This window comes from Physeter macrocephalus, chromosome 4 (assembly GCF_002837175.3).
Source record: "Physeter macrocephalus isolate SW-GA chromosome 4, ASM283717v5, whole genome shotgun sequence".
Taxonomy (NCBI): Eukaryota; Metazoa; Chordata; class Mammalia; order Artiodactyla; family Physeteridae; genus Physeter; species Physeter macrocephalus.
This window is the reverse complement of record NC_041217.1, coordinates 94,787,421-94,811,463: the sequence shown is the minus strand read 5'-3', so window position 1 is coordinate 94,811,463 and position 24,043 is coordinate 94,787,421. Positions and strand designations below refer to the sequence as shown.

The 24,043-nt window shown below is 35.2% G+C and overlaps 1 protein-coding gene across 2 annotated transcripts in view; it reads right to left on the bottom strand.

Moving 5' to 3' along the window:
* Nucleotides 1–3,390: 3,390 nt before the first annotated feature.
* Nucleotides 3,391–24,043, bottom strand: part of DPH5 (diphthamide biosynthesis 5) — a 35,533-nt gene continuing 14,880 nt past the window's right edge. For both annotated transcript variants that reach the window (XM_028489067.2, XM_007115161.4), the window contains 4 exons: nucleotides 12,480–12,600; nucleotides 7,394–7,433; nucleotides 5,811–5,914; nucleotides 3,391–4,315 (listed from right to left, as the gene is read on the bottom strand). In XM_028489067.2, coding sequence (XP_028344868.1) covers nucleotides 4,092–4,315; nucleotides 5,811–5,914; nucleotides 7,394–7,433; nucleotides 12,480–12,600 — 489 coding nt within the window. In that variant the 3' untranslated portion in view covers nucleotides 3,391–4,091. The remainder of the gene's footprint in view (nucleotides 4,316–5,810; nucleotides 5,915–7,393; nucleotides 7,434–12,479; nucleotides 12,601–24,043) is intronic.

The following is a 24,043-nucleotide window of genomic DNA, read 5'->3' as shown; positions in this document are numbered from 1 at the left end:
AATTTTCACATTTTATGTTTCTGGTTTTATTCAGTTAAAAATAAATACTGTTTTATCTCCAAATATTTGGGACTTTTATAGACATCTTTTTGTCAGCAATTTAAAATTTAATTCCATTGTGGTCAATGGCCAAGCATATGGTCTACTTTGGTAAATGTTTCATATGTGCTTGAAAATAATGTCTAGTCTACCACTGTTAGCTGTAGTGATCAGTTTGACCCAAATTGTTGGTGCTGTCCAATCAATATTTTTACTGGTTTTGTTTACTTCTATCAGTTGCTGAGAGAAGATTGTTAAAATCCCCAACTTTGTAGATTTGTCTATATCGTCCTTCAGTTTTGTCAATTTTTGCCTCATGTATTTTCAAGCTGGTATTCAATGCATACACATTTAGGATATGTCTTCTTCATGAACTGCCCCTTTCCTCTTTATAAAAAGTCTTTATCTCCAGTATACTTCTTTTGAAGTCCATTTTGTTTTATGTTAATAGAGCCCCTTGTTTTCTTATGCTTACTGTTTGTATGGTCTATTTTTTCCCCATTCTACTTTCATCCTGTGTCTTTATATTTAAAGTTTAACGCTTATAGACATTTAGTTGAGCCTTTAAAAAAAAAATCTAGCCCTTTTCATCAGACTACCTAATTTACATTTAAGCAATTATTGGTTTGTTTGAATTTAACTCTACCTTCTACTATTTGTTTTCTCTTTGTCCTATGTTTTCTGACCTTTATTTCCTCCTTTCCTGCCCTCTTTTGGTTAACCATGTATCTTTCAGTATTCAATTTTAATTCCTTAATTTTTTTTTTACTTCTGCCATGTGTGTTTTTTTGATAGTAGTTGACAAGGGATTACAATACATACCCTTACCTTGTCAGTCTACTTACAGTTAGTATTCTACTACTTCAAATAAAATGTAACAACCTGCATAATTATAATTATGCAACTGTATAATTCCCTTTACCCCCTGCAACTTGTGTTATTGTTTGCATATATTTTACAGCTACATATATGCCACAATGCTATGTTAAACTGTCAGTTGTCTTTTAAAATCATGAAGCAAAGAAAACCTGATAGTCATTTATACTTACATACTTATTATTTCTTCCTTCTAGCTGATGTCATTTACCTTCAGCCCAAAAATTCTCCCTCGGCTTTCCTCGCAGTGCAGGTCTGCTAGTGACAAATTCTGTTTTCATGAAGATTGCTTTATTTTGCCTTTATTTTTGAAGGATATTTTTAATGGATATAGAACACTGGATTGATAAGAGTTTTGTTTTGCTTTTGAATTTGTGTAAAGATTTTGTCTTTCCATTGTCTTATGACCTCCACTATTTCTGACGAGAAGTAGTCAATTTTTGTTATTCCCTGGTGGGTTCCCCAATACCACTTTTGGTGGCTTTTAAGATTCTCTCTTATCTTTGGTTTTCATCAGTTTTAACTATGATGTGTTAGGTGTGGTTTTCTCTACATTTATTTTGCTTGGAGTTCACTAAATTTATTGGATCTGTATATTCATAGTTTCACCAAACTTGGGTAAATTTTGGCCTTTACCTGCTCATATTTTTTCTACCCTATTTCCTTTCTGTTCTTCTTCTGGGGATCCAGTTACATCTTTGTTGCACTGCTTGATATTGCCCCACATGGCACTGAGGTTCTGTGCCTTTTTTTTTCTTCCCTCTAACCTTTTTTCTTTATTCCTCAGATAGATTATCAATAATTTCTATTCATCTATCATCTGCACTCTGTTGTTAGGTTTGCCAACCATTCGGGGTTTTTTGTTTGTTTCCAATTCTCTGCTGAGAGTACCATTTATATTAATTCATTACAACCACTTTTCCTTTTCATCCTCAAACATAGTTCTAATAGCTGCTTTGAAATCTTTGTCTGTGAATTCCAATATCTGGATTATGTTGGGATCTCGTTTTACTGTGTGCTTTTCTCTTTTTGACCATGTCATATTTTCCTGTTTCATTGCATGCCTCATAATATTTTATAGTATTCTAGGCATTGTTGATAGATTGATTCATTTTGTTATGCTCTGGAAGTAATAAGCTTTGTTCTAGCAGGCAGTTAAATTATTGGCTAATCACCTTGATTTTATGGAAGCTTGATTTTACATTATGTTCAAGAGTTTGTCTTTAGTTTTAGCACAAATCCTTAGTGCTGGGCACAGCCTTTACTGATAATACACAACCATTCTAGGGATTTGAGGGAAAGCCTAAGGTACTTACCAAGCCTTCTAGCTTGTTGGGATTCAAACTCTGTTTTCTCTTGCAACTGAGAGCAACAATCTCTGCTCAGCTTTTTCAGCCTTCCAGCTATGGCTTTCCACCTGGTTCACCAGAATCTTCCCTGCACATGCACAATGCAGGAGTTAGTCAGACTTAAGAGGAAATCATATGCAGATTGGAAGTCTCCTCCATCAGTGCCACCTTCATTTCTAGAATTTCCTCCTTCAATTTACAGCTCCTCAGGCAGCCCCCAATTCCTCCAATACCTCAAGTCATTAAGACTGCAACTTTCTCTTCAGTTCTAGCCATCCCCTCACCAGACAGACTGGTGAATGCCCTGAGGGAAAAGTCATATAAGCATAGTTCTCAGGCTGCTTCTGGTCACTCCCCAGTGCCTTTAGACAGTTATTTATTACATTTTTCCAGAGTTTATAATTGGGAGGGTTTGTACATTACAAGCTATTCCACCACTACCAAAAACAGAAGGCCTTCACTTTATAATTCTTCATTGTTTAATTTAACACCTTAGAAAAAAACAATACAGAACTGGTACTTAAATGTCCTTGTCTCTCTCTTCTTTTTCATCCAACATAGTGATAACAGAATGTTTCACATATATTAAAATATCTTTTATCTCAAATGAAATGAAACAACTCAAAATACTCTCTTCTTAATTGATGCTTCCAGAAAGTAGGGAAGTAGTTGCTCAACTTCCTATGAATCTACTCAACAAAGAGTTCAGATAAGTTGATTAGGCCATGAAAACACAGTTGATTGACCTTGAACAATGTCAGGGTTAGGGACACTGACCCTCCATGCAGTTGAAAACATCCCTGGTTCCACATCCATGGATTCAACCAACCATGGATTGTGTAGTACTGTAGTATGTATTTAGTGAAAAAAAAATCTGCATATATGCAGACCTACACAGTTCAAACCTGTGTTGTTCAAGGGTCAACTGTACTCAGAGTTAGACCAACTAAACTAACATGTAGCAAAGCTATTTCTGTTATAAACTGACAAAAGTACGAGACTTCATAGTCATGAAACATAATAAATGGAGTGTGATTTACAACTAGGAAGAAGAATGTGGCTACTTGCATACATACAGAGGCATATTAACTGTTAAGTGGTATGATAAATCTTGACCAATCCACTGTTGTTTTCAAACTTAAATTTTTAAAAATTTTATTTTGTAGTCAGCAAGTTTTCCATTTGTCAGCTTGGATGTGAAAGATGCTATTTAAAACCAAACAGCAACTGTACATGGCTGGCTGAACATTTATAATTCAACAATTATATAACCTCCAAAATACAGCAGAATATGAGGCACATAATTAGGACGTCAGCTAAACAAGACAAGGCAATTCAAAAGGATGTCATTTTGTGGCATGTGCTCAGCTGAGCTTTAAGTAAGTAGGACTGTTGGGTGGGGACTTATTCTTCCCACCTCTGTTTATATGCATTAATACCAAATGCTGTCAGGACAACTTATGTTGCAGTCAGGACATCTGACTTTTTAAGAAAGAAGAAAGTTCCACCTTCTATAAACTGATTTCATAAACAAAAGTTGCTTTTAAATGATTCTGTCAATGGATGTCTATCTGTAAGTTTTCCAGCTTGGTCTGCTCCATGTATGTACATCCTGAAAAACTGCCAAAATAGCAGCAAAAACTGATGATATCATAGGGAAAAAACTCATCGCCAAAGGAAACCAAGCATTGTCGAGTCGGCATCTTTCTTCTTGGTCACTCGTTTTATACTCATTAGGTAAACCAAAAGACCTGTTGATTTGTTATACAAATATGTGTATGTGCATATGTAACTGAAATTAACATCTAACAATAGAAATGCCTATGTTCAGAGTCCATCAATGCTTTGGGATTCTGAGCTACTTTCTGGTATGGAAAACAGACTTAGCATCTCCATCTCCAGTGGATGCAAGCTGCCTCCTGTGATAATCAAGGAATGTAATGGTCCTCCCAAGTCCACAGTACACATCTGCTGCAAAGTGCCTGCTGCAATTTTCTGGTCTTCAGCTCCAACCCTGGCTAAGCCAACACAGAGTGTCTCCTCGGTGACTGCTATTAAAAAAAAAAAAAAAGATACCACCATTCAATTCAGCAATGCATTATCCTGAATCCAGTCAAACTAACACTAGTACCAAAGTATATTTAAAGAAGATTCAAATATATTAAATCTCCTTAGTCACTCATTATGGACACACTATCTACTGATTTACCTAAGGCTTTTCTAAATTATTTGCACTACCTGACATATAAAGTAAAGTAGTACTTCCTAACTTTACCCTTTCAGAATTCCAAAGACTTACCTTAGTTTAAATTTTTAGGACTTGCATAATTCCTGTATCCATACTCTATTGCATAGCGTTTGTCTTTAAGTAGATTCCGAGTGAACATGTTTATTACATGCTTATATTTTAAATAAAATGTTTGAGATATATTCACATTGGGCAAGATATACTGGAAAAACCAGGGGATTATGAGCTAAATACACAGATTTGAGTCTGTGCTTGGCCACCTAGCTATGTGACAAACTTCAGTTTTTTCATTTTTTTTTTTTTTAGTGGAATACTATCTGTCATAAATGGTGGTTTAAGGGCTAAGATAATAGATATGAAAGTACTTAGTAAACTACATAGCCCTTAACAAATAATAGGCATTATGACACTCCTTATGCTTTTAAGTTCAAAATAACCAACATTAGTGAACTTTAGTATTATTCACTCTGGCCTGACAGCTGAAGGGCTGACCCTCTTGTGGTTTTGTTTAGTTGGGAAAGCTGTCCTGATTCAAAAATGGTCAAAATGGGGCAAATGATTTCTACAAGGACAAGCAGGCATGTAAGGAACTCTGTGCAAAGGTATGGACATAGAGCACCCTTGCAGATTATTTGTTTCATGACTTTAACAAGGCCTACTGAGGCCAATGTTATTCAAGAATCTCTTCATGTATCTTTTCTATCAAGAAATAGGTGCTCAAAGCCAGTCAGCACCTTAGAACAGAATACAATGACAGATTCATTTAAGAACGTCTCAATAAAAACCTACTGACAATGAACATTTTATTATATACCACATCTATTAATACTATGTCTAGATATTAGGAATATAAGGATAAATTCTCTTGTCTTTATCCTGAAGAAAACTATACCTGGTCTCAGTGTTGAGAATGAGAAAAAGTAGAATAAGTATACTTTTACAGGACAGAGTTTACCATAGATTTGGGCTAAAATGGAAGTTCTGTATTTTACCAAAATATTTATATGTTAACATATTAACATAAAAGCTGATTTATAGTTAATTTGTAAAAAATCCTTACTTTCTAGAATGATATTAATTGTACTAAAAGGAACTCCATTATTTTTCTTTCAGTAGAACATTCAGCTTATGAGATTTAAGGTAAAGTTGAAAAAAAGTGACAAGGAAAAATACAATGCAAACACACTGACTCTCACTTCAGTGGTGTTGGCATATATGTGTGTGTTTGTCAGACGTTACATAGACACCTCAGTGTAACAGTAGGGGAATACGAGAGCCCTTTTAAGGTTCTTCAGTACCTGGTTCTTCTCCTCGTATTCGCTGATTCTGAACAATCTCCAGAAGTTGCTGGGCTGCCTGGTTTACACTCATATAACGAGGAGGTTCATAGATCTTTCTTCCCCTGTAAGTGTAAAACTAGATGCCACTGTTCTTAGCCATGAAATTACACAATACATTTTTAACACAGTTACTCCCCCAGGTATACTCAATTACCATAGTCTACATTATGTTTGAAGCGGTCACTTGTTACCCACTTTAAGTATATATTAAAGCACAGATACAGTGATCATTTATCTTAAGTTTCTTAAGCTTTTTTCATTGTTCTACTTCAAATGCCCTCTCATCTCACTAAAATGCTGGCAGAAATAAAAGTCCAACAACTTAAAAGATAGATGTTTAAATCAAAGTTACTTTTATTCAAAGTGATACTTCAGGCAAAAATAATTCAAAATAAGTGGCAATTTGTTCTATACCTTAGTTTAATCAGGTTCTATAATGTTCATTTTTATTACCATGTTTAAACCACATATCCCTCTTTTCACATCTTCCTCTAGAAAAAGTAAACTAAAGCGATAAATATCTCAAAATCTTGGAGGATATGTTTACTTCCATATGCCTCAAAAGCCTACCACATTTGCCCAATGATCAAAATAAAAACACTGCTTTTGCAGTTTACGAAACAATTCATATAGATTATTTTACTGACGCTCAAAACAATTCTATAAGGCAGCACGCTCCAAGAGGAATATAATGCAAGCAGTAAACATAATTTTAAATTTTCTATAGTCTCTACATTAACAAAAGTAAAAAAAAAAAAGAAAAAAATTAACTTTAGTATATTTATTTAACCCAATAGATCCAGAATGTTATATTTCAACATTTATTCCTATAAAAATTATTAAAGATTGTTTTTGTACTAAGTCTTTGAAATCTGGAATGTATTTTATATTTTAGCACATCTTAATTCAAATGTTAAATTTTCATTGGAAATACTTGACCTGTATTTAGATTTCATAAAATTCATGGTTGCAAAAGTAGATTTACATACTGAATTGTTCTAAATATACTTAAATGTTTTCTATTAACTAAGCTGAGTATGTTTTAATTTAATTAAAATTAAATTATAAATTCAGTTCCTCAGTTACATCAGCCATACATATTTAAAGTGCTCATTAGTTACATGTGGGTAGCAGCTACTGTATGGGACACTGCATCTATCAGCAAAAGGGGTTAGTACTCCCATTATACAAATGAAGAAAATACAGCTCAGAAATGGAAGTAACTTGCCCAAGAGCACATAACCAGAGGCCAACGCAAGACTCAAACCCGTGTCTTCTGACTCCCAATTAACTCATTCCACAAATATTTACGGAGTGCCTATCAGGTGCCAACGACTGTTCTCAGTACTGACCCAAGAAATCTATTGCTATTTCCACTCTATCTATCACACTGCTTATCATTTCATAAGATTGAAAGTATTTAATTTTGCACTGTTACTGAAAACTGATTTTCAACAATCTTTAGAACTCATATTATTTAAGTAGAACTTATTGTTCACGGAATTAAAGTAGATGTAAGCATTCTCAGAATAAGAACTTACTTGAGTAGATTTTCCAAAGACTGCTCCTTTACTTTGATGTCTGTAGGAAGTAAAAAATAGTCCTCTTTTAATTAATTACTTTATCCAAAATCCTACATGTAAACTTCAACTGAGTCACCTAAGTTTGTGATAGACATTATTCTCAAGTCTCCAAAATGCTAATTTGATTGAGTCTACAACAATCGTTCCTCACACTTGTATCTGGCCACTTTTTAAAGGAAATATGAAGAAGAAGGGAAGCTTGTGGTTGTGTAAAGGTCATTAGTTAGAAAACAAACATGAAGTTGGCCCTGAGACCATCCTGAAAGGATCAAATTTCCTCTTGGAAAAGAAGACACAGGAAAGAGTTAGGTAAATATTGGCATATACACTACTAAACAGCTAATCAAAATTTTTGTGTTCATTTCTATTAGGTGGTAACTGCATAGAACCAACTGAAAAGTCTTGTTATGTTCCTCTTCTTACCTATTTTTCAGGCACTAGAATATAAGCTTCAATGCATGTAACATAAATAAAAGAAAATTCTTACCACATTTTGAAAACAGACTTTTGCTTTCTAGTGAATGGTAAAACATGCCTAATAACTTATGAATACTTTAATACCAAGTATTCATACTTTAATTGGGATTTCCTGAGCACTGACTGGTAGCCAGGTACAGGGCTACCACAACCGCCAAAACCCACGTAGTCTTTGCTCTAATAAAGCTTGACAATGCAAGCATCACAAAGATTTGATCCTTTACACTTTTTAATCACTGATGCTCAGCTAAACAATTCGGTAGAAGGTAAAAAAGCAGAATCACTCTACATCCTCACAGGAACTCAGCACACAACAGCAAGAGCGACAGCTGCTTCCTGTTCTACATGTTGAAAACAAATGGTTCAGTCAAAGTTTGTTTTTGCAAAAATAAATATAGTGCAACTGAGGGGTCTTTCTGATAGACTTCTACAGCTTTCCCAAGTGATTATAAAAGTTTTTCTCATAAAGGATACTAAGTATTTGCTTGGAAAATACTCCAGAGATAATCCCTTACATGTATTTCTAAATGTTCTTGGAACCAGCAGTGAATATATTTTTCAGGTTCGAAATATTATTAATTATTTAATATTTCCACTTGTCTGGCACATATAGGAAAAAAATGTATATCTATTATTGAAATATGGCCTGCAATACAATTAATGATATATAAGTCGACTTTGAGCTCCTTTACACAATAGTTGTAATATTTTCTAAAAATTAAACACATTTATTAATGTATTCACCTTGAGCTTCTGAAATGTTGTCATACTTAAGTTTTTAATTTAATATCTTCAATATTTTTACTTTTTCACTGATATGCTCTACAGAATTTGATTGTAAAAATTAAGAGGGTTGGGGAGAATTTTTACAGGCAAATGCTTTTTAATTGAACCTAAGACTGCATTCATGAATTAATCTCAAGCCAGACCTATCTTGATACTTTTCCCTGTCTTCACACAGGCCATAATTATTCCTTTCTACTTCTACTTGCTAGAATGTAAGCTTCTCCTATTCATCTTAGTACCAGCACCTAGCATAATGCAAAGTACCTAGTAGATACTCCATAAATTCTACTGAATAAATTTGTTCACACGGCTCCACTACCACCAGCCCATCTTAAACTATCTACCCTTTAAGTAGAGTAAAAGTCCCAGCTCCTTCAGAAAGCCTTCACTGACTTCCTCTTAAATGCTCTTTGTCCTCTGAAATATCCATACTATTAATGCTGTATTTTATTAACCTCTAATTACATTATATATATCAGTCTTATCCTTCCAAGTAAACTTTAAATTCTCTATGGTTTCTTACCATGACATAGTCTCACTAATCCCTATAGGGCATGGCCCATAGCAGGCATTCAATAAATACGTACTAATTTGAATAATGAGAATTCCAGGTGATTAAATGATGAGATCTATGGTTTGAGAATTTGGAATCATGATATCTTATACCTCACACCTTGTTCCTGTTTTTGTTAATGGAGCAAGGAAGATATATTGTTTAACCTTGTTTGTCTTTTCCCAGGAAAGCCAAGAAAAGAGGCAGCTCTTAAGAGAGAGTTCAAGAGCCAAAGTTCTGGTTTGTCCTTCCTGCCTCTCCATACAATAGAACTTAACTGTTCTATAAACTTTCATGTACACAGCACATTAGTTCCAACTAGATTTCAAAACCCTGAGGGCAGGACCCATGTCTAATACTTCCTTAGTATTACAGAAGAACCTAACTCCACATTGGGCATACAGTAAATACTCAATAAATACTCTAAACTGATTTTCTGTCCTTCCAAAGCTTCCAAAAGATAAATCCTATTTTTCCTCCTTTCCCCCATTTTTTATGATACATGAAGATGTTATCAGGTAGCTTGCCTCTTAAGACTACTTTTTTCCTCGTTCTGTCTTAAAACCTCTCAGTTCTGTTGTAAAACACACACACACACACACACACACACACACACACACACACGCACGCTTTTTAGTACCTGAGCTCCAATGAATCCTTATTTTTTATCCCTCAGTTGCATATACTTCTACTTCTGCCTTTAATAAAAGTCCTTTTAATGGCTGTCCTTCTCACATCCTTCTAGTTTGACTTCCTACATACTGCTGGCCTTAATTGGATCTAAGTTTAAGATAACATGATGGATATATCTAATGGCATATTCCACATGTATTAACAAGTGTGTTACAGTCAGCCTGCCAGTAGGAACTACAAAAAAAGGAAAACTAGTATCTTTCCACATGGAAAATCTAAACACAAAACTATAAAGCGAATTAACAATGAATTACTAAATTGCCCTGATAATAAACTAAAATGAGAAAACATTATTATACCAGTTAATTGTGGGATATAGGCATAAGCCAAAAAAATGTTAGAGAAGCATGCATGGCCTGATCTAGATCTAGAATTAATTAGGTGTCAATGTTAATGGAGTAAAAGGAATGTATTCTAGCTGGAACTGAATGAGCTAGCAAGAGTTAAACATTTTCTGTGCCAATGGGTAATAATATCAAGTCTGAGAAAATAAGCTAAAAGTAAACTTCAACCAATTAACTTCCATTACATATTTGTTGAACAGCTACACTGTGCCAGACTTCTAGACATTAGGAAGAGGGGAATGAGCAAGATAAAGTCCCTGCTCTTATGAAGTAGGGAAGAAAACCAGCAAGTTAATAAAACAATTCAGATGGATGGTAAGACTTAAAAGAAATAATACAAGGTAATGGGAAAGAGAATCACTGGGGGATACAGGGTATACCACATCAGATTAGGTAGAATTTCACTTTAGATCAGGAGTCAGTAAACTTGTTCTGTGAAGAAGCAGGTAGTAAATATTTTAGGTTCTGAAGGCCACAAGGTCTATGTCAAAATTACTTATCACTGCCAGTGGAGCATGAAAGCAGCCACAGATAATACATAAATGAAGTAGCATGGCTGTGTTCTAATTAAACTTTATAAAACAGGCAGTAGGCTAGATTTGATCCACGGGTGCTAGTTTGCTAACCCCTGCTAGATAATTTCCGATTTCTACCCTATAAGAAATGCTAACCATTAGTTAAACTTTTCTACAGTTTTCTCTTTTAAAAGAGACATATTGATAGAGGTTCTGATAATGTACAAATTATATATTATTGAATAATAGAGAACTGTCTACGTTATACAAATAACCTAAATGCCTTTGGCAAATAGGAATCTTTTCTAATGTTCTGAATATCTGTACTTACTACAGAGGCCAAAACCATGGGTTCATTCTTTGCCCTGATTCTGTGCTATGTGGCAGACATTCTTCTGCTGTGACTTCACACACAGTATCACTAAAACAGTGCAATTCAGTGTATGATCCGAGGACTGATGCCAGTATGTGAGAATTTTGTTCCCAATAAATGATAAAAAAAAAACCTACAAGAGTGAGAATAAGTGTTTACAAACACTTACAGTAATTTGACTTTGACACAAAAGATTAGAAATTTAAAAGTAAATAAGTATATGTATTTATTTTTACATATATTTTATATATGTGTGTGTATATACACACATATCTACACACACACACACACACATATACAAATAAAAGAACAAAACCTGGTCCTTCACCACAAATAGTTTGAGAAGGACTGCTCTAAACACTTACATGAGGCAAGAAAAGATTATTCCTATTTGATAAAAATGAAAGCAAAGGTAAGGACTGTTTACAATATTCTCTAGCTAGTATATAGTAGCACTCAGATTTTGTCTTCTGATCCCAAGTATAAGTGTCATTTCAAAGTTATCAAAGATGCCAGTTATTTCTTTTCTGTTGACTAGCCACAGATTAAAGCTCTGATTATAGCATTTTTACAACACACACTGTAGAATAGGAACTGATAGCAGATGTGAATCAGTACAATTCCAGTACCTCTGCTGACAAACGCAGCCCATCCCTTCTGAAGCTCTATCAGTACCACCAGCTTAGTGTACAAAGACAGTGATCCCAGCCATTTCCACACTAGGTAGGAAACAGAATTTGGCAGCATAATACAGTGAAAAGAGCTGTGAATAACAGACTATTTGGATTCTACAAATTCTGCAACTAATAATCTGGGTGACAGTGGGAAAATGATTCAATATCTCTGGGCCTCAACTTCATCTGTAAAATACGGCTTCAGTAAGATGATCTCAAGAGTCTCTTTCAGATCTATAATTCTGTGATTCTGATAGCATTAATACTGCAGTATTCAAAGGACACCGTAAGGAAGACAGGATGGAACGTGGTAAGAATAAATGCTCAATACGTCTACTGAATTGCTGTAAATTGACCAGAACAGGGTCTTAATGGACAAATGGGTAAAAGATGGAATGCTGGCGAGGATCTATTAGGGCATAAGTAGGCAGCAGCATGAACTATGGCACATATGTAGGAGTAGCCATGTTGTATTTGGAACAGAAAATTTATTTCTCCACAGAGTATGGGGGAGAGCATGCCATGCATAGAGTAGCTAGCCTGTATCAGTTTCACCTTCACACAAAATCAAAATGAGAACAATATGACAACTCCATATTGTCACCCTAAAGAAACTCCACAGCCCTTACCTAGTAAGCATAACGTGTGCATGCCGTTTTGTCTGTTCTTCTTCACTTTGTCAAAGAAGCTTTCTGGTCTCCAAGTGTCTGTCCAAAAAACAACAGACACTGTCTCTCCAAACCTATACAACTAGAAAAAATAAAAACTAAAATTAATTAATGATGGAACAATTCACTAACTACTATTTCATAGACAACAATAAAGATAAAAAGCAAGAACCAAACTTGAGATGGACTGGGTATCAAGTCTGTCACACAAAAAAAGGTAATAAAAATTCTCTTTGATCCACAGCAGCTGGTGTCATTCTGATGCCCTTTCAGTTGGAGATTTCTAGTATTTCTGCATTCAGTATGGGAACATAGGTAACTACTTCATGATTTAGCTAGGTAGCTACTAAAAATACTGAAATACAAAGAACCCAGAAGGAAGCCAAAAAAAAAAAAATACTTTTGAGCAGTCAGAGCACAGTTCACAAAGTTAACATTATCCTCACTTTACAGATGAGTCCACTGTCAAGATCAACTGACTTGCCTAAGGTCACACAGCTAGTTAGTAGTGAAAACGAAACTCAAACCTAGGTCTGAGGAAGAGCTCCTTTCTACCATGACGTCTCAGTAAAATTCATGCACTGTATACTCACTGCAGCCATATCCCAAAACCTACTCCCTTACTTTACCCACTGTTTATTCCCTCACTATAGAGTTCAGTGATAGGCCTTTTCCCAGACCTCCTCCTTTCCCCCACAAGAGGCCCACCCACTCCACTTGACTATCACACAACCAAGAAGTTGCTTTGTTCCAACTTGCTTCCAGGCTGGCTGCACATCTCACTTAAGGTGAGTCCAACTCCAAATCTTATGCTGAGAAAATCTAGTTTTGACTTTTGGTTCCTCAACTTGTTAGCTGTGTGACATTATTCTTTCTAAGTCTTAATCCTTAAAATAGGAACAGTGATAACATATGCCCTTCCGACCCATAGGGTTGTATGACTCAAATAACATGTAAAAAGTTATTCAAACTGTGAATAATATGCTTATATTCGTTCTTATTTAGGTACTGCACAAAGGATTTTATTTTCAAAGACTTAATATATGGTAAAACATAACACTGAAGTTGTTATGTAAATATTTAATTATTCAATTTAAAGAGTGCCTGAAAGAATTTTTAGTAGAGCTGGAAAGCACTAAATGCTGGAAATTACATCTAGTCCTCTGCCGTAAATTAGCTCTGTGATTGAAACAGCTGTGTGACTTCAGGAAATCACCTAACTTTTCTAAGCCTAAAGTTCTTCATTTGAAAAATGAAGAAACTGGTCTGGAGAAGGGAATATCGTCCCCAGGCTTCTCAGTTTTCAGAAGCTGCTGCAAGACGCATATAGGGAGGAAAGAGAGAAGCTAGGACATTCAAAGTCCTCCATCCTTCCATCACTAAAGAACCTCAACTTTTCTCAATTTTTATATGTTGAGGGCTTAAAAACTATCACTGATACTCATAATGGTGACTTTGAGATACCAAGGGAAGGTTCATCATATTCCTTATATGGCCACAACCTCCAACCTACCTACCAATAGGCTTTATTCCCAAAGTCCATTTGAAAATTGTCTGAAAAGATATTTCCCCATAGAAGCCATGCTATCCAATGGCAGTCGAATTCACAGATTAGTGTACAAAGACCCATGTAACTCTGAGAATTCAGTCATAAACCTTCCAGCCACACCTAACATGGCTTCTCTGTAGTAAATGTATTTAGAGTTCCAATGTAAGATCCCTGGAATACATTCACCAAGCTACAAGGACTAAGCCTAGCTCTGTTGAGGGCTTCTGTTATTGTTGTTGTTCTATAAGAGGCAAATCTGTCCAACAAATATTTATTATAAATCATCCACTATGTGCCAGGCATTATGCTATGCACAGGCATAAAGTGAGAAGCAAAGCAGAGGTCCGGTCCTCACGAAGTATGCAGTCTCACTTATACCTTACATAGTGGGCAAAAGCTCTGGAGTCATGGCTCTGGTTCCTACTAGTTGGATGATCATGGTGACTAGTTCGGTGACTTTCAGGAGGAACTTCCTTGCAAAATGGATATAATAATTATAAACCTAATAATGTGTTTTGTTAAGGATTAAATGACATACTGTATGTAGTGCCTAGTGCCATAGTAAAGACTCAGTAAATGTTAGGAATTTGATAACATAACGATAATGTTTATAATGATGATATGAAGATGTTCTAAAATGCGGTGTTGTGCTATAATCCAACTGCTCTCCTTACTGGAGTGAGCTCAAAAATATTACCAAACATTTGAAACTATGTTTATGATTTAATTCTGACAAGTTCAATTGTTTACATTCTTAAAAGGATTTTTGGCATCTCTGATCAGATTTTAAAATATTAACATTACTCTATTTAAAAAAACTTTAAAGGAAAACCATTAAAGAAAATTTCATATGCAACCATATATAAATACTTTAAATAGCTTTTCAATATTTTAAGAGTCATGAAAATATAGTCATGGAGGTAAATTCTTCATTTAAAAAGAAGGGGATAGATGACTTAAAAGAATTGAGATGCTAGTCACATAAAAACATTAGCTGAAACACTTTATGTAAAAGCGTCTTTCAATTGTCTAATTTGGGGGATTAAAGAAAACCTCACATAAGCACTGCTTTCTAGGACCCTGATTTATAGACTGTAACCATTTCCATGGCTGTGGTACAAACTTCTTCAATGAATTCTGGAACATTATGCAAACAGTTTCACCATTTAGATGTCAGTACCTCAAAGAACAGAAGGGCCAATTCCTTTGTGTTTCACAACTCAAGGACTTACCAGTAAATTACAAAAAGAAACTGGAACAAAATCATACAGTGACAAGAACTGAGGTTACATCAGTTAACTGAGGTTAACTGAGCACCTACCATCCTAAAAATGTAAGCCTTTGTGCTTGTGATCATTTTCCCCCAAACCATTATTGATGCAGATCTACACTTAAAGATTACAAAAAGAACTGTTTTCAAAAAACAGTAGGTACATACAGGCTTTTTGTGTGTGTTTTAACCTAGAGTAAGTTATAAGGAAAGCAGTTTATCTAACTTGATACCGGATCATGTTTTTTATCAATTGAAGACAAAAACTCAATTCAAAATGATTTACTTAATTATATATAAGGCACTATTTAAGAGTGAAAAGATGCACAAGAAAGACAGATATGAGGTAATAAATAATAATAAAAAATTAGATATAGATTGTATAAGAGTTCAGCATTTCCCCCACCGAGAGCGCACCTGAAAGTAACTTCTGAATAGAAAGAATATAAGCTGGACCTTAAAGGACGGGTAAGATTTAGCCTGGGGAAGCTGAACATGCAGAAGAATGAGATGATGTGAACAAAGTAACAGAGGTGGGAAATCCTGGGCAGTATTTACAATGGCATTAAGCAAGTATCTAGAAATAAGTATTGCCTGACTTTGCCTCTAACAAGTATCTAATTCCTGACGCCTTACCAGGTAACAATTCCTGTCAATTCTAGCTCTACAGGTTATCTAGAAACTATTAATTTCTTTCCCTCTACCTTAGTTTGAGTTCTCAGTACCACCTGCCTGAATGACCTTAATAGTCTTAATTCATCTCGCTGCCAGTATTTCCTTTCTTTCAGAAGCAGATACTTTGTAAACTTGATTTTATTATTAGATTTTAATGCTTTGGTATTTTATATTCAAATGAAAATATTTTGTGATTTTTAGGTTAAAAAGTATCTTTTCTGGATATGGAAAAATTAGAAAATTTAACTTGCTAAGAACTCTATCAAGCCCCACATGTATCTTTTATATATGTATATCCTAATCAGATCACTTAAATCTGTGAGGTAAAAGAAAGCTGAGCCAGCAGAGTTGTCAAAAAATGTACCACAAAACCACATAATCAAGAATTACTAGTTTTTTATATAGAATACTTGTTGTTTTTAATCTTCACATGCATTTTGCTTAACATTGATAAAACACTGACTATTGCTAACAGTAAGAAAGATTATACACATGGCTACACACTAGGTACACAGATAAAGTTGAATGACTATGTAGACAGAAGAGCAGCTAGATTTATATTTTCACATATAAATGAGAGAACCCACATACAAATTAAGTGAAAGAATTACAACTTAAAGCATACCATTCCAAAGACAAGATCCAACTTGGGGTAGGGGGTGGGGAGGGGGGAATAAATAAATAAGCAATTCAACTCAGCAAATATTTGTTACACATTGATTATATGTGCGCATGGCACTGCAATAAAGTACCATGGAAGATGTGAAGATAAGTAAATTAAGGAGTTTATAATATGGTAAGCACATAAACATATGCAAGCAACTGAATACTCTTATAAGATAGAGATTTACCAGGATTGTTTGAGTAGAAGAACGGAACAATCAGATCTACGATTTAAGCAGAAAACTATAAAGTAGAAGAGAATGATGGGAAGGTGGCTATTAAAATAGTGACTAAAAAAAGGAAATGGAAAGGAAGGAAAAAAATTTTAACATGCTCATGATTTAACAGGTGGTCAAAAACAATTCCAAAGTGACTAAAAGAACAGAGAACTTATTAGATGAATCCTTCTAAGGTTACATAGTAATGTGGAGCTCTAATACCCTTATTACCTAGTTAAGTGTTCTTTGTACTCGTTAGGTTTTATCATTTCTCCAATAGTGCCTGGACAACAATGAAAGCAATTTAATGCTTCTGAAAACTAACAGTAAGAACTACTACAAGGTCAAAAATGCTGACTATCACAATGAGTGTTGTGTTATTTAAAAAAAAGGAAGTGAGTTCTTATTTTTTGAAAGTAACATACATTTTTTCCCAAAGTAGATATGTATTATATAAACAGAGGAACATATGGCAATAATCAAGGTCACTCATGCAACAGTCAGTGAAAGTGGAAGCATTTCATAATGTCGAGAAAATTATACAACATTTTTCCCTGAAGTCAGCCACAACTGATAATGCAGTTTTTAATGCAGAAATCACTGCTACCTGGTTTCAAACTGTCTTATTTATCTTTCCTTTAAAAATGTCTCAAAATCATTTCAGTCACCAAACTTTTACAAAACAATTAACATATTCTATCACACAAATGGCTAACAAGAAATGAAAGTACCATGCAAAAAAATTATTTTAGGATCTGTAATTCTTTTTTAGCCTGTCAGATTCAGGAGAATGTACACACAGTAAGTGCTACGTAAAAAGACTGAAAGAAAACATACCAAAATGGTAACTGTGGTTACCTTCAGGTGGTGAGACTACGGATGCTTTTATTTTCTTCTTTATACTTACTGTATTTTCCTGATTTTCTATGCGTATATATATGTCATTTGTTATCAAGAAAAAACGTTATTTTGTAAGTGGCTCTTCAAAAGCAGCAACAATAATAAAAGCAATTCTGATTCTGCATGATTAAGCTGCTAAATGCCTAACTTGAAGATTTCAAGAGAAGAAGGACTTGTTCCTCTTGTCTTTTGTGCACTGAGAAAAATCCCTGATTTTTCATTATCAGGAATGTCTAAATACAACCACCTTGACTGGCTCTCGACAAATAAATGGATTTTTCTTTGAATAGAAAAATCCTCAAAATACAAATAAGTGTTAGAAATATCTGTTACTTAGGAATTTCAAGTAACATGATTTTAAAGTATACATGTTTATAACTAATATTTTAATTGCAAAAAATCTGAAAATTAACTCAATGAAAATTTGAGTATCTAATATATCTTGGTCTATGTATCCTTTGCCTATAGCTGGAAAACAGGCCCGCTTTTTTTTTTTAATAAATCTTTTTTTTTAAAAATTATTTATTTTTGGCTGCACTGGGTCTTTGTTGTTGCACGCGGGCTTTCTCCAGTTGCTGAGAGCGGGGGGCTGCTCCTCGTTGCGGTGCGCGGGCTTCTCATTGTTGTGGCTTCTCTTGTTGCAGAGCATGGGCTTTAGACACGCGGGCCCAGTAGTTGTGGCACGTGGGGTCCGTAGTTGTGGCTCGCGGGCTCTAGAGCACAGGCTCAGTAGTTGTGGCGCACGGGCTTAGCTGCTCCACAACATGTGGGATCTTCCCAGACCAGGGCTCGAACCTGTGTCCCCTGCATTGGCAGATGGATTCTTAACCACTGCACCACCAGGGAGGTCCCAACAGGCCAGCTTTTTAGCTTCCAAAACTACAGGATATTAGAACTTAGCTAGTTTTGTATTCTTCATACTTTTTAGTGACAAATCTTTTTTCCAAATGAATTCTTATATAGAACATCACTGATGTTAAAAATTGAGTTAAAGATAATGACCTGGCTCCTTTATTCTTTGTGTTTTGGTGTCAATTACTTCATTATCTGCAGAACCCTACAGCATCTTCATAAATCATGGTGCACTTTGAAAACCACTAGTTTTGTCCAACATTCCTCTCTGTTCCCACCTCATCCCCTCGTAGTTAAGAAACTTAAGATCCAGAGCAGTTAGATGACTCCTTGGTTACCACCTGAGCAAAAAGTAAAACCAAAACCTTTTAATTTACAAATAAACTCTAAACCTTTTCCATTACATCTATTATACCTTTCCTTTACTAATTCTTTCCAATATGTAGTCAGTTTTTACCCAACATACGTATTGTAAGTCTTGTGTTAACTAATCTCTAGATAGCCAAGGTTTCTGTGGTATGTATGTATGGATTCATTTGTGTTTCTGTAATACCTTGCAGATGCCCCAAAGTGCCTCCATGACTCTCTAACTCTACCGTTCTCTCTTTTGGGAATGTCTTTTAACTTCTTGTCCATCTAGAAAACCGCTTATAATCCTTTTCTAAACCACTTTATTGAGGATAATTATCATACCATAACATTCACCCATTCCAAGTGTACATGAAATGATTTTTAATAAATCTAAGTTGTACAACCATCACTATATCCAGTTTTAGAGAGTTTTTACCACTCCAGATCCCTTATGTCCATTTATACTTAATCCTTGTTCTCATCCCCAGCCCCGGCCAACCACTAATTGCTTTCTGTCTCTATACATTTGCTTTTACTGGACACTTTATGTAAATGGAATCATAAATTATGTGGTCTTCTATGTCTCACCTCTTTCACTTAACACACATACACTTATTATCTATGCTGGGACTACCAACTGTTCATAAGAAAAAAGGAGATACTTCAGGGAAACATCATGCCTTCGAGAGTCTGGGAATAAGACAAACCCAATCCTATTCTTCTACATAATCAATTCTAAGATTGATAATGGTCCTGAAAGCATAGGAAGACTGGCACAGGGTTCTTAGGACAGGAGGCAACTTCTCTAGAAATGACAAGTTAATACAACCAACCAAAATGAGAAAACACCTGGGCAATGGTGTTAGAAGCGTCCAGCCCCATGGACAAGTCTGTGGGGGTAAGGACCATGATAACTGTGGTAGTGAGATGGTAGGATCCATTAGCATACAGAGTCCCTTTCCTTTCCTAGGATTATCAGTAGGGCACAAATGGCTCTCTACATCTCCCTAAATCTCAATTCTCTTAATAGACACTGCTCCTATGTATCTACTTCTTTTAATCGTCTATTGCACCCTACCCTCTCCATGAAGTCCAAGCCCCCATCACCTCTTCTCTAAAGGACTGCAATAAACCTACTAATTGATTTCCTCACTTCTAGTCTTCCCTGGCAGAAATTCAATCTCCACATACCAGCCAGAGATATCTTTTTAAAACACCAGATCAAGTATTCGCTCTGTTTAAATCCCCCTAAAGGCAGTTAGTCTATTATCACTTAGAATAAAATCCAAATTCCTGACAGTGTATTAGCCTAGTGATCCAACCCTACCCACCTATCCAGCCTCAGATCACTCCTCTCCTTGCCTACTACTCTCCAGCAAGCCTTCCTTTGGTTCCTTTAACAAGCCAAGCTCATCTCCACTTTAGGGTCTTTGTCCAAACTGTTCCTTCTGACTGGGATATGGTTGTTCCTTCTTGATTCATATCTAATCTTAAATGTTACCACCCTGAGAGACCTCCCCTGACTACCCAACTACAGTAGTGACCTAGTCACTCTCTAAACTAGCAGTCTACTTGAATTTCTTATACTTGCCACTACCTGACTTTATTTTTTAAACTTGTTATTGCCTCTCTTTCCTACTAGAATGTAAGCTCTTTGAGAGGAGAGACCTTCTTGGTCAGGTTTACCACCATATTCAAAGAAACTCAGTAGGCAAACAATAAGAAGACAAACAGTATTTGTTGAATAAACAGATCACTATTCCTCTTAATGATGTCTAACTTGGCAACCTCTAATATACTTTCCATATAACAACAAAAAAAATTTCATTAGGTATATGGGGTTTGTGGTAAGGAACTGTATTTATGGCATGCCTAGAATAGAATGCATATCAACTGGCTGTGTATGTGTGTGTGTGCATGTGCATGTGCGTGTGCGTGTGTGTGTGTGTAGAAGTGTTAGTCTATGCAACTACTTACCTTCATAGATGCTGATAATCAAGAATCTTCTGTTGGTTAATAAACTACAAAGTTAATAAAAAATACTCAGTGGTCGATTCTGAACTATGCTGCTTTAGAAAACAACAAAAACAAAAAAGATAGTTCAAAAGGAGCTGATAAATGATAGCAAAAAAAAACTGTACCCATTCTCAGGTTAGGAATTTCATACTACTCCTCTTTAACCTAAGGTAAAGATGTTGGGAAAGTATATACTGTTCAGGTCTGTAATCTTACCCAAGTAGAACTTCTGTTTAACAACTCGATGGCTGTTTCAATTCATAGGAAAGCTCTTTCACATAGATGACAGAATGCCTTTCGAAAGTGGTGCCCACTTCCCCTTTAGGAAATTGAGCAAGAGAGCATGGCAAGGTAACCTGTTAACCCTCTACATTTAGCAAGCGTAGGGGATCAGAGGGAAAGGGTCACCCTAGTCTAGCTTTACCCAGTCTGGATAACAGATTTACATAATAAAGACAAAGATATTTTAAAATTTTTATGCCTTATACCCTGAGAAAACCATAATTCAAAAAGAGTCATGTACCACAATGTTCATTGCAGCACTATTTACAATAGCCAGGACATGGAAGCAACCTAAGTGTCCATCGACAGACGAATGGATAAAGATGTGGCACATATATACAATGGAATATCACTCAGCCATAAAAAGAAACGAAATGGAGTTATTTGTAGTGAGATGGATGGACCCAGAGTCTGTCATACAGAGTGAAGAAAGTCAGAAAGAGAAAAACAAATACCGTATGCTAACACATATATATGGAATCTAAAAAAAAAAAATGGTTCTGATGAACCTAGGGGCAGGACAGGAATAAAGACAAAGACACAGACACAGAGAAAGGACTTGAGGACACGGGGAGGGGGAAGGGTAAGCTGGGACAGAGTGAAAGAGTAGAATTGACATATATACACTACCAAATGTAAAATAGAAAGCTAGTGGGAAGCAGCTGCATAGCACAGGGAGATCAGCTCGGTGCTCTGTGACCACCTAGAGGGGTGGGAGGGAGACGCAAGAGGGAGGGGATATGGGGATATACATATGCATATAGCTGATTCACTTTGTTATACAGCAGAAACTAACACAACATTGTAAAGCAATTATACTCCAATAAAGATGGTAAAAAAAATTTTACACTTAAAAAGCAAAAAACTCTAAATAATAGATTATTAGAAGATAATTTAGAGCAAAATATGATGGAAAGGGGCTAACTAACCTTCTTCACCAGAAATAAAAATAAAACCAATATGAAAAAATATATACAGTCCCTTATACATAGTCCATTAGCTTAAGGTTTATACATTTTTGTCTATCACATAATTTATTCCTATTTTTCTTTCTCCTGGCAATCATTCTTAAATGATTAAAAGATAGTATGTCTAGAGGAAAGAATATTGGACTGAGAATCACTCAAGAATCTGAGAGTCAAGAATTCAATTTATTCCAACACAGAAATGTTTGGAAAAAATTTTAAGTGTAAGAAAGACTTGAATTGGCAAGGTTATTTTTAAGTATGCATTTTATTAGAAGACAAAACAAACAGCAAAGTTCTTTGCCAATTTAGACATAGTCATAACTAAGAGGAGTAATGAATACTGAAAGATGAATCATTTATACTTTTTCTCTGGTTCTTCAGAACCAAGGTAATATTTCTGGGATGCCTGGCCAGGATTAGTCAATTAAAGTGAGCTACTCTTCATAGGTAATACAGAAAATACATGTCCCTCTAAAGCCACAGACACAGCATTGGGTACCAAGGCTAATGTAGCTTCTTGCTGTAAACAGCTATATATTTTTTTAATGGATGAATTAAATAGCATTTTATTGACCCTCAGAACAAAAGAAAAGAAAAAGTTATGTTTTTTGTGATTTCCTATATATACAACTAGCAATTGAATTCAGAGTCTAGGTGATCCATTGGCTGTGAGTTGTCTCTTTGTGCCTAATAATCAGCAGTTCTTATTCTGTGTGGTATCACACCTTTAATTTGGGACACCTAATTAGTGTGTAGAAAATTTAAAACTGCATTTATCAGAATAATCATGCCAGTACTTCATAACTGATAGTAGCTTTTATCCATGGGCTTCACTAAAGCATAGAAGTATTAATTAAATTTTATGGGATTATAGTTCCTTTAAAATACGTGTGCAGAAAGGATCAAGCAAGCTATCTTCATATTTCCCAAGAGATTAGAAATACATAAATGATTCCCAAAAAAATCTTTATGATTCTTTTATTTGATTTTCAGAATATTTGAGAGACTTTTGACTACTTTTCTAATGGACTCTCCATACATATGATCAAAATATTTAAGATTTCATTAAAATAAAAGGCCTGTTTCATATTCACAGAGAGGAAACCAGCCAATAGTTCTCAGTTCATGCTGTCCCCTACTTTGTAAACAGCTATTTAAAATTATGCATTCCAGGAAGATATATTGGGAAATACCTATTTCATAGATTCTAAGATGCAAATTTTTTCCTGTTATAATACATCTGAAATAGGAATGTGTCTTAACAATCAATAAAGTCTTAAAACTTCTGCTGGCCACAAGCAGTCACAATTGTCATGGATTATATATGTGTGAACATCAGAACACAGATATCAAACTTGTAAAATGAATGTCAGCAGCCTGGAAGAAAATATTAAACACAGTTATGGAGTGCTCCTTTAACTCCTCAGAACCAAGATTTTTGGGTTAAAAACAACTAACTTTACATATCAATAATTGCAAAGTTGGCTCAAAAGCCTAATATCACTGGCTTTTAGCTCTTTCATGGATTATTTTAAGAAATGCTGCATCACCGTGCTCTTAATAGCACAGAAAACAATACTGGGTGGAAAAACATGGGCCTCAGCAATGCAGAGTAAGTCATTTGGAATAATTTTAAAAGGTTTTAGGAATACTTAACCAATTTAGTTGGGTTATATTCCCTTTTTTGTGTATTACAATTTGGATATAAAATTCAAATCTTTCTCTAGCTAAATTTCAATGATCTATTCCAATGAGGGGAAAAGAAGTCTAAGCTATGGGAA